Genomic DNA, 12,552 nt, shown 5'->3' with positions numbered 1-12,552 from the left:
CTGATGGATAGTTGACTTTGTTTTAGGATGTGTAGCAAAGCCTGTTTCTTTAGCTTCTTTTGGCCTCAAAGCTTACCTTTAGTAATGGCAGGGTATACAGGTACATGGTGGGTTCATCTAGTTCGTGGCAGTTATTACGTTAATGAGGATGAACGTTTTTTTAATGACGTCAATAAAAAGCCGTAACTTGAACGCTGACCATCTTTTCTCCAAAGTGGAGCCAACAAATGTGGAAGTTGATGCATTTAGGAACACTTATTACCATTAAAACATCTATACTCTGCCCTAACTTGACTTTACAGTGTTCCCAGTACCTCCAAAGTGCAAATACTACTGGCCCAACTAGAGAGGATGACCGGCGACTCTATGTTGAAGGACCCCGAAGCGAGCCGGCAGATCACCTCCAAGCTTCTTCACCTCATACAGACGCAAGGTGAGCGGTGACGTTGTTCAGCAGGGCGTAGTGTGCATTGATGGAAAAAGGAAAGAAAACACATGAGAAACCTGAGCTTCTGGTTTCCCTCTAGGAAGCAGCAACACACACACACGTGAGGTGCTTAAAAATGTGAAGGGTGTGAACATTTTTGTGTCCTACAGCCAGGCAGACCCCAAATAGTGGCCGCAGACAGTACACAAAGCCTCAAATAGTGGACACACACACACACACACACACACACACACACACACACACACACACACACACACACACACACACACACACACACACACTCACACACACATAGCCTGAAATAGTGGAATGGACATTAGCGTAAAATAGTGAGGACAAGCTGAAATAATAATGCATGCATTCAGAAAATTAAAGGTGGAAAGGAGTGCACACCCTACTTGTACTATTGCAGTGGTTCTCAACCTTTTTTCAGTGATGTACCCCCTGTCAACATTTTTTTCATTCAATTACCCCCTAATCAGAGCAAATCATTTTTGGTTGAAAAAAAGAAATACAAAAGTAAAATACAGCACTATGTAATCAGTTTCTGATTTGTTAAATTGTATAACAGTGCAAAATATTGCTAATTTGTAGTGGTCTTTCTTGAAAAATTTGGAAAAAAAGATATAAAAATAACGAAAAACTTGTTGCGGCATATTTCGGTTGGTAGAGTGGCCGTGCCAGCAACTTGAGGGTTGCAGGTTCGATTCCCGCTCCCGCCACCCTAGTCATTGCCGTTGTGTCCTTGGGCAAGACACTTTACCCAACTGCTCCCAGTGCCACCCACGCTGGTTTAAATGTAACTTAGATATTGGGTGTCACTATGTAAAGCACTTTGAGTCACTTGAGAAAAGCGCTATATAAATATAATTCACTTCACAATTCACTTCACTTGAAAAATAAACAAGTGAATCAATTATAAATAAAGATTTCTACACATGGAATTAATCATCAACTTAAAGTGCCCTCTTTGGGGATTGCAATAGAGATCCGTCTGGATTCTTGAACTTAATTCTAAACATTTCTTCACAAAAAAAGAAAACTTTAACACTGAATATTGCATTGTTGCATTTCTTTTGACAGTTTATGAACTTACATTCATATTTTCTTGAAGTATTATTCAATAAACATACCGTATTTATAACGGCATTTTTAATTGTTGCTATTTTTAAAATATTTTCTGAAAAATCTCACGTACCCCTTGGCATACCTTCAAGTACCCCCAGGGGTACACGTACCCCCATTTGAGAACGCCTGTACTATTGTTATGCACTGACCTCTAGTGGTGAGTACCATGCATTACAATACAGCAGTCTTTCACGCAACTACGGTATATATACTAGCTTCAGCTTTAACCCCAAACTATGAAAAAAGAGAAGAAATTATAGAAGTACGACAATAGATATGCGGTTGTGATTTTATTGTAGGGCTTCACGGTGGAAGAGGGGTTAGTGCGTCTGCCTCCTAATGCGAAAGTCCTGAGTAGTCTGGGGTTCAATCCCGGGCTCGGGATCTTTCTGTGTGGAGTTTGCATGTCCTCCCCGTGAACGCGTGGGTTCCCTCCGGGTACTCCTGCTTCCTCCCACTTCCAATGACATGCACCTGGGGATAGGTTGATTGGCAACACTAAATTGTCCCTAGTGTGTGAATGTGAGTGTGAATGTTGTCTGTCTATCTGTGTTGGCCCTGCGATTAGTTGGTGACTTGTCCAGGGTGTACCCCGCCTTCCGCCCGATTGTAGCTGAGATAGGCACCAGCGCCCCCTGCTACCCCAAAGGGAATAAGTGGCAGAAAATGGATGGATGGGTGGATTTTATTGTAAATGTATTATTTTTTTAGTTGGAGTTATAAATGCATACTATTACAGGACTGGGTCAAAATATTGAGAGAAGAAATATTATGATAGTACATTTAGATTGTTATTAGAAGAAAGTAATTATGTATATGTGTGATATCATGAGTAAAACAACATGACATACTATTGAGTAAAAACATATTTGTTAATAAAAAAAATAAATACCGTAGTTATATGATGAGGAAAAACTTGCCAAAAATTGAAGAATTAAAAAAACACAGTATATTAGAGGTATTCTTCAAATGTAAAATTTGGTACCTGTCCTGTGCCCATAATTTGCGTAACCACTACTTATTTATTGACTAGAATTAGAGAGAGACTAAAAATTGGGATTTTCTTAATCAATGGTGGGGAAAAAACAATATTGTTATTTGCATTAACTGATTAATATTTTTTTTCTCCTCTCTGAGTTGCCACCTTATCGTGGTAGAGGAGTTTGCGTGTCCCAATTATCCTAGGAGCTATGTTGTCCGGGGGCTTTCATGCCCCCTTGTCGGGTCTCCCAGGACAAACAGGTCCTAAGTGAGGGATCAGACAAAGAGCAGCTCAAAGACTTCAATGGAATTACAACGTAATAGACTCAGATTTCTCTCGCCCGGACGCGGGTCACCGGGTCACCGGGGCCCCGATCTGGAGCCAGGCCCGGAGTTGGGGCACAATGGCGAGCGTCTGGTGGCCGGGCCTGCCCGAAGAGGCAACGTGGGTCCCTCCAATGGGCTCACCACTCATAGGAGGGGCCATAGAGGTTGGGTGCATTGAGAGCTGGGCGGCAGCCGAAGGCAGGGCACTTGGCGGTCCGATCCTCGGCTACATAAGCTAGCTCTTGGGACGTGGAACGTCACCTCACTGGGGGCGAAGGAGCCTGAGCTAGTGCGCGAGGAACATAAGTTACAGCTGGATATAGCAAGCAAGGGATCTCGAGGGTGCATGGGAGTTTGCCCAACCAGTCTACATGTGCTTTGTGGACTTGGAGAAAGCATTCGAACCGTGTTCCTCGGGAAGTCCTGTGGGAAGTGCTCAGAGAGTATGGGATACCGGACTGTCTTATTGTGGCGGTCCGCTCCCTGTATGATCAGTGTCGGAGTTTAGTCCGCATTGCTGGCAGTAAGTCGGACACGTTTCCAGTGAGGGTTGGACTCCGCCAAGGCTGTCCTTTGTCACCGATTCTTTTCATAACACTTATGAACAGAATTTCAAGGCGCAGTGAAGGCGTTGAGGCATTCCGGTTTGGTGGCCGCGGGATTAGGTCTCTGCTTTTTGCAGATTATGTGGTGCTGATTGCTTCATCTGGCCAGGATCTTCAGCTCTCACTGGATCGGTTCGCAGCCGAGTGTGAAGCGACCGTAATGACAATCAGCCCCTCCAAGTCCGAGTCCACGGTTCTCGCTCGGAAAAGGGTGGAGTGCCATCTTCGGGTTGGGGAGGAGACCCTGTCCCAAGTGGAGGAGTTCAAGTACCTACGTAGGAGTCTTGTTCATGAGTGGGGGAAGAGTGGATCGTGAGATCGACAGGCGGATCGGTGCGGCGTCTTCAGTAATGCGGACGTTGTACCGATCCGTTGTGGTGAAGAAGGAGCTGAGCCGGAAGGCAAAGCTCTCAATTTACCGGTCGATCTACGTTTCCATCCTCACCTATGGTCATGAGCTTTGGGTCATGAGCGAAAAGATAAGATCACGGGTACCAGCGGCCGAAATGAGTTTCCTCCGCCGTGTGGCGGGGCTCTCCCTTAGAGATAGGGTGAGAAGCTCTGCCATCCGAGAGGAGCTCAAAGTAAAGCCGCTGCTCCTCCACATCGAGAGGAGCCAGATGAGGTGGTTTGGGCATCTGGTTAGGATGCCACCCGAACGCCTTCCTAGGGAGGTGTTTAGGGCACGTCCAACCGGTAGGAGGCCACGGGGTAGACCCAGGACACGTTGGGAAGACTATGTCTCCCGGCTGGCCTGGGAACGCCTCGGGATCCCCCGGGAAGAGCTGGACGAAGTGGCTGGGGAGAGGGAAGTCTGGGCTTCCCTGCTTAGGCTGCTTCCCCCGCGACCCGACTTCGGATAAGCGGAAGAAGATGGATGGATGGATGGATGGATGGTTAATATTTGCTTTTTGACAATAACAATAATAATTAGAGATGTTCGATAATGGCTTTTTTGCCAATATCTGATATTCCGATATTGTCCAACTCTTAATTACCGATTCCGATATCAAACGATACTGATATATACAGTAGTGGAATTAACACATTATTATGCCTAATTTTGTTGTGATGCCCCGCTGGATGCATTTAACAATGTTACAAGGTTTTCCAAAATAAATCAACTCAAGTTATGGAAAAAAAAATGCCAACATGGCACTGCCATATTTATTACTGAAGTCACAAAGTGCATTATTTTCTTTAATATGCCTCAAAACAGCAGCTTGGAATTTGGGACATGCTCTCCTTGAGAGAGCATGAGGAGGTTGAGAGGGACGGGGTTCGGGGTTGTGGTGTGGGGGGGTAAGGGGTAGCGGGGGGTGTATATTTTAGCATCCCGGAAGAGTTAGTGCTGCAAGGGGGTCTGGGTATTTGTTCTGCTGTGTTTATGTTGTGTTACAATGCGGATGTTCTCCAAAAATGTGTCTGTCATCCTTGTTTGGTGTGGGTTCACAGTGTGGCGCATATCTGTAACGGTGTTAAAGTTGTTTATACGGCCACCCTCAGTGTGACCTGTATGGCTGCTGACCAACTATGCGTTGCATTCACTTGTGTGAGTGAAAAGCCGTAGATATTATGTGACTGGGCTGGCACGTTAAGGAGGTGCCTCTAATGTTTATTGGCGCTCTGTACCACTCCCTACGTCCGTGACCACAGTGGCGTTTTACAAAGTCATAAATCTTACTTTTTGAAACCGATGTCGATAATTTCCGATATTACATTTTAAAGCATTTGTCCGATATTATCGGACATCCCTAATTATAATGACAACAGAATGGAACATCTCGATGCGAACATAATACATTTCAGGGTCAAACTGTCTCTATCTGTCAAAACTTGTAATGTATCACGTAACATTTCACGTAGCATTTGAACATACTTGACTGTGTGTCCTCCGGAACAAAGAGAAAAAGAACTATCCGGATTGTAATAGGCGCAAAGTTCAAAAGCCAGCATCTGTGATGGTATGGGGGTGTATCAGTGCCCAAGGCATGAGTAACTTACACATATGTGAAGGCACCATTAATGCTGAAAGGGACATACAGGTTTTGGAGCAACATATGTTGCCATTCAAGCAACGTTATCATGGACGCCACTGCTTATTTCAGCAAGACAATGCCAAGCCACGTGTTACAACAGCGTGGCTTCATAGTAAAAGTGTGCCTAGACTAGACGAGACTGTACTCCAGACCTGTCTCCCATTGAAAATTCTACATTTCTGTTTTTTGTGTTAACATGTAGTGCTAAGTGTAAATTAATGAGAAATAAAATTCACTTTTTTTTTTTTTTTGCAAATGGCTTCAATGAAACAAAGAGTGAAACATTTCTAAGGGTCTGAATACTTTCTGTAGCCACTGTATGTATAGTAGCACTGAAAATTACCTAATCCATAGATATTTTTAAGTAAATATCCTTCGGAGAAACGGCATCCTGTGCAGTTGATATTTGGTCTTGGTCTATTTCTTTAACAGTTGTGATCAAAATTATTCAACCCCCACACAATTTTGGTGTTTTAGCAAGTTGGACATTTATTCTGTATTTTGTTTATAGTCATATCAAATAAAGATGAATTAAATAGACAATCGCAACTTGAATTACAACATTATATTTTGTAACATACCAAACAGTGTAATTTCTCTTAATATCTCATTGACAAAATTATTCAACCCCTTGAAGATCATAACTCTTAAGAACAGAATTTGAATAAGGTCTTTTCAAGCAGGTGTTAAAAACCCCTGTAAATGTGATTAGAACCATAACGAGCAACAATTAAACTGATTGAAAAAGACTGACGCACAGCTTCTTGTAGATGGTCAATGGTGTATTTGCAACATGGTGAAGTCCAGGGAGTGGTCAAAGAAGTCAAGAGAGGAGGTCATTTCTCCTATTAAGAAAGGATATGGATATAAGAAAAGAGCAAAGAAATTACACATTCCAAGAGACACAGTTGGGAGCATAATTCGCAAGTTTAAAGCTAAAGGCACAGTGGAAACACTACCTGGGCGTGGCAGAAAGAGGATGCTGTGTGCAACTGCTGTCCGGTATTTGAAGCGTACAGTGGTGAAAAACCCCCGGGTAACAGCTGAGGAACTACAACAGGACATTGCAGAGGGGGCAACGCAGGTTTCGTCCCAGACAATAAAGCGCGCACTACGAGATGAAGGCCTCCATGCCAGAACTCCCAAGCGCACACCACTTCTGACTACCAGGCACAAGAAAATAGACTCCAGTATGCCAAAAATCATCTGGACAAACCCCAAAGGTTTTGGGAAACTGTTCTATGGAGTGATGAGACAAAAGTGGAACTCTTTGGGCCTATGAATCAACGTTATGTCTGGAGGAGAAAAAAATGAAGCTTACAAAGAGAATAACACCTTGCCTACTGTTAAGCATGGTGGGGGGTCAATCATGCTCTGGGGCTGTTTCTCTGCCTCAGGTACCAGGAATCTCCAGCGTGTTCAAGGCATTATGAATTATATTTCCTACCAGGATATATTAGCTGGAAATGTCATGAAGTAAGTGACGAAGCTGAGGCTTGGAAGACGTTGGACCTTCCAACAGGACAACGATCCCAGGCATACCTCCAAATCAACATCAAAGTGGTTGCAAAAGAAGGGCTGGAAGACTCTGGAGTGGCCTTCACAGTCACCACACCTAAATCCTATAGAAAACCTGTGGTGGGACTTGAAGAAGGTAGTTGCAGCACGCAAGCCCAAGAATATGAATGAACTGGAGGCCTTTGCCCAAGAGGAATGGGCTAAAATACCTGTAGATCGTTGCAAGAAGCTTGTGTCCGGTTATGTATCACGTTTGAAGGATGTAATTACTGCCAAAGGGTGTTCTACTAAGTACTAAAGATGCATGTAACAAGGGGGTTGAATAATTCTGTCAATGAGATATTAAGAAAAATTTCCTTTTTTGGTATTTTGTAAAATACAGTGTTACAATTTAAGTTGCATTCGTCTATTTGACACATCTTTATTTGATATGGCTATAAACAAAATACGGAATAAATGTCCAACTTGCTAAAACACCAAAATTGTGTGGGGGTTGAATAATTTTGATCATAACTGTATCAGAGTTACACATTCTGCGGGGACATAATACCCATGTTGTGAGAATCACAAATGTCCACTGCAGAGGATGCTTACTATAATACAAGCTGTACACAGACTACACTAAAGTATATCTCCTACAGTAATATCCCTTGACAAATCAAAGTAACCGCTTTCATGAGATGCTGAGTTTACATTTCCTCTTCTATGGCTGATTGATTGATTGATTGATTGAAACTTTTATTAGTAGATTGCACAGTTCAGTACATATTCCGTACAACTGACCACTAAATGGTAACACCCGAATAAGTTTTTCAACTGTTTAAGTCGGGGTCTATACTATCAGCATTATACAGTCATCACACAAGTTAATCATCATAGTATATACATGGAATTATTTACATTATTTACAATCCGGGGGGTGGGATGAGGAGCTTCGGTTGATATCAGTACTTCAGTCATCAACAATTGCATCAACAGAGAAATGGACATTCAAACAGTGTAGGTCTTACTTAGTAGGATATGTACAGCGAGAAGAGAACATAGTGAGTTCAGATAGCATAAGAACAAGTATATACATTACAAATACATTTGATTATTTACGTTAGGTTATTTACAATCCAGGGAGATGGGATGTGAATGGAGGAGGGTATTAGTAAAGGGTTGAAGTTGCCTGGAGGTGTTGTTTTAGTGTGGTTTTGAAGAAGGATAGAGATGCACTTACTTTTACATCTGTTGGGAGTGCATTCCACATTGGTGTGGCATAGAACGAGAATGAGTAAAGACCTTTGTTGGATCGGAATCTGTGTTTAACGTGGTTTGTGGAGCTCCCCCTGGTGTTGTGGTTATGGTGGTCATTTACCTTAAGGAAGTAGTTTGACATGTACTTAGGTATCAGGTAGGTGTAGCATATTTTATAGACTAGGCTCAGTGCAATTTGTTTTACTTTGTCCTCCACCCTGAGCCAGCCCGCTTTGGAGAAGTGGGTTGGAGTGAGGTGTGATCTGGGGTGAAGGTCTAAAAGTAATTTCCTGTTTACCATTCGTCCTGCATGTAAACCCATCCTCCTTGTCCAGTGTGCACCACGACTTTCTTCCCTGTCTGTCAGCTGTTCCTCCCTCATCATCACACATGCACACAGCCACACACACACACAACACATTATATGGCGCGGGCCGTGAGCCAGGAGTAACTGTAAACCGCATGCTGGACTTTGCTAGACTGAGGTTCTCATGTTCAAAAGTATTACAAGAGAGGAAGAACAAGGGCGGCAGCAACAAGTGAAGGTTTTTCTGTAAAGTCGCTACATGCTGCTTTGTGGCTACAATCAGCAAACATTTTTTTCTTAAGTATATAAAGATGGAGCACCGCTACAGCAGGAAATACTATGAAGGCCACTTCGACTCTCCAGGTAGGCTTAGCAATATTTAACTTCCACCATCTTTAAAGTGAGCTTTTTTGTATTCTGTATTATTTGAGCAAGTTCTTTATTATGGTAGGTACAGTAGTTGAGGGAGTGGCGGGAAAACCTGATAGAAAAATGTAAGGAACAGCTCCCTATGCTCGGGAAGTTGTACACCTCTGCAAAATACCACCATATTAATAAGCATTCTGTTACATTTATATTTAGTGTGTGAGGTTGTTTTTTATCTGTGCACATATAAATATACACCTTGTGCAAAACTTCAAACCATACATCATTTACAACTTTTTTTAATCAGGAATGCTAACAAATCATCTTCACATTACGCCTTTCTGATGAACTTATTATTTATAAAATGTTTTGAATAATTTAAATGTAAGAATACAATATTAATAAAAATGTCAGGCCAATGAGAGGTGGCCAATTTATGACCTCCTAATATGTTAGAACAGTGGTTCTCCAATTTTTTCACCAAATACTACATCAGAAGACTTTTTGCTCTCCAAGTACCGCCATAATGACCAACATTAAAATACAGTGGCGTAGTAGGCATGAACATTTAATAAAAACAGGGCAAATGTTTTATTTAACAAGTATATTCATTATTTTGGCCATTGTAACATAACACACAGTTTAAACAGAGACACAGGAAAATGAAACACTGTACTACAAACCCTGTTTCGATATGAGTTGGGAAATTGTGTTAGATGTAAATATAAATGGAATACAATGATTTGCAAATCATTTTCAACCCATATTCAGTTGAATATGCTACAAAGACAACATATTTGATGTTCAAACTAATGAACTTTTTTTTTTGTGCAAATAATCATTAACTTTGGAATTTGATGCCAGCAACACGTGACAAAGAAGTTGGGAAAGGTGGCAATAAATACTGATAAAGTTGAGGAATGCTCATCAAACACTTATTTGGAACATTCCACAGGTGTGTAGGCTAATTGGTAACAGGTGGGTGCCATGATTGGGTATAAAAATAACTTCTCAAAAAATGCTCGGTCCATCACAAGAAAGGATGGGGTCGAGGTACACCTCTTTGTCCACAACTGCGTGAGCAAATGAGTCAAGCAGTTTAAGAACGTTTCTCAAAGTGCAATTGCAAGAAATTTAGGGATTTCAACATCTACGGTCCAGAATATCATCAAAAGGTTCAGAGAATCTGGAGAAATCACTCCACGTAATGACCGTGACCTTCGATCCGTCAGACGTCACTGTATCAAAAACCAACGTCAAAAAAACAACAACAAAAAAAACAACGTCAATCTCTAAAGGATATCACCACATGGGCTCAGGAACACTTCAAAAAACCACTGTCACTAAATACTAGGGGTGTGGGGAAAAATCGATTCGAATCGATTCTCTTTTTTTTTTTTAAATCGATTTTTTATTTTAAATTGTTTTATTTTATTTATTTATTTATTTTTTTTAATTAATCCAACAAACCACTACACAGCAATACCATAACAATGCAATCCAATTCCAAAACCAAACCTGACCCAGCAACACTCAGAACTGAAATAAACAGACCAATTGAGAGGAGACAAACACGACACAGAACAAACCAAAAGTAATGAAACAAAAATGAATATTATCAACAATAGTATCAATATTAATTATAATTTCAGCTCAGCAGTGATTAAAAATCCCTCACTGACATTATCATTAGACATTTATAAAAATAATAAAAAAGAACAATAGTGTCACAGTGGCTTACACTTGCATCGCATCTCATAAGCTTGACAACACACTGTGTCCAATGTTTTCAAAAAGATAAAATAAGTCATATTTTTGGTTCATTTAATAGTTAAAACAAATTTACATTATTGCAATCAGTTGATAAAACATCGTCCTTTACAATTATAAAAGCTTTTTTTTAAAAAAATCTACTACTCTGCTAGCATGTCAGCAGAGTGGGGTAGATCCTGCTGAAATCCTATGTATTGAATAAATACAGAATCGTTTTGAATCGGAAAAATATCGTTTTTGAATCGAGAATCGAATCGAATCGAAAAAAATTGATTTATTATCGAACCGTGACCCCAAGAATCGATATTGAATCAAATCGTGGAACACCCAAAGATTCACAGCCCTACTAAATACAGTTTGTCGCTACATCTGTAAGTGCAATTTAAAGCTGTACTATGCAAAGCAAAAGCCATTTATCAACAACATCCAGAAACGGCGCTGGCTTCTCTAGGCCCAAGATCATCTAAGATGGACTGAAGCAAAGTGGAAAAGTGTTCTGTGGTCTGACGAGTCCACATTTCAAAATTTTTGGGGAAATATTGGACATTGTGTCATCCGGACCAAAGGGGAAGCGAACCATCCAGACTGTTATCGACGCAAAGTTCAAAAGCCAGCATCTGTGATGGTATGGGGATGCATTAGTGCCCAAGGCATGGGTAACTTACATATCTGTGAAGGCGCCATTAATGCTGAAAGGTACATACAGGTTTTGGAACAACATATGCTGCCATCTAAGCGCCGTCTTTTTCATGGACGCCCCTGCTTATTTCAGCAAGACAATGCCAAGCCACATTCAGCACGTGTTTAAACAGCTAGGTTTCATTAAAAAAAAGTGTGGGTACTTTCCTGGCCCGCCTGCAGTCCAGACCTGGTCTCCCATCGAAAATGTGTGGCGCATTATGAAGCCTAAAATACGACAGCGGAGACCCAGGACTGTTGGAGACCCAGGACTGTTGAATGACTGAAGCTCTACATAAAACAAGGATGGGAAAGAATTCCACTTTCAGAGCTTCAACAATTTATTGAGTGTTGTTAAAAGAAAAGGTGATGTAACACAGTGGTGAACATGCCCTATCCCAGCTACTTTGGCACATGTTGCAGCCATGCAATTCTAAGTTAATTATTATTTGCAAAAAAATAATAAAGTTATGAGTTTGAACATCAAACATTTTGTCACTTTAGTGCATTCAACTAAATATGGGTTGAAAATGATTTGCAAATCATTTTATTCTGTTTATATTTACATCTAACACAATTTCCCAAATCATATGGAAACGGGGTTTGTATAACAAGTGATCATTTTACCACAAGATGTAGTCTGTGTACCACAGTTTGAGAAACACTGTGTTGGAATGTTATTACATTGCCTGTACAGCTTGAAAGATTATGATGGTGACAGTTTGTTCTTATCTTTCTTTGTTCTTGGAATCGCCCCGTTTCTGTGTGCTTGTGTTCATGAAGGGTCATCCTCTGGTATACATTTTTAAAAGACTTCCTTGTGGCCCAGACAATATGTATTGGATTTGTACATTTTGCTCCCCTTTCACATTTTAACCTACTTTTGCGTGTGTCAGTAAGATGTTCCCTTTAGATTGCAAATAAAACCAAACCCCACCCTCTTCAAAAGTATCCAAGTTTTATCTTTAGAAAATGTACACTGTTTAGATATATATATATATATATATATATATATATATATATATATATATATATATATATATATATATATATATTGGGGCTTCACGGTGGCAGAGGGGTTAGTGCGTCTGCCTCACAATAAGAAGTTCCTGCAGTCCTGGGTTCAAATCCAGGCTTGGGATC

The 12,552-nt window shown here is 41.0% G+C and overlaps 1 protein-coding gene across 12 annotated transcripts in view; it reads left to right on the top strand.

The window, feature by feature from the left end:
• The window catches only part of agtpbp1 (ATP/GTP binding carboxypeptidase 1), a 74,836-nt gene that overhangs the window by 12,164 nt on the left and 50,120 nt on the right, over positions 1–12,552 (top strand). For all 12 annotated transcript variants that reach the window (XM_061901631.1, XM_061901615.1, XM_061901656.1 and 9 more), the window contains exon 3: positions 303–433. In XM_061901631.1, the coding sequence (XP_061757615.1) occupies positions 303–433 (131 nt within the window). The remainder of the gene's footprint in view (positions 1–302; positions 434–12,552) is intronic.

This window comes from Nerophis ophidion, linkage group LG01 (genome assembly GCF_033978795.1).
Source record: "Nerophis ophidion isolate RoL-2023_Sa linkage group LG01, RoL_Noph_v1.0, whole genome shotgun sequence".
In the NCBI taxonomy this organism is placed as follows: Eukaryota; Metazoa; Chordata; class Actinopteri; order Syngnathiformes; family Syngnathidae; genus Nerophis; species Nerophis ophidion.
This window is presented reverse-complemented; position numbering and strand designations above follow the sequence as displayed.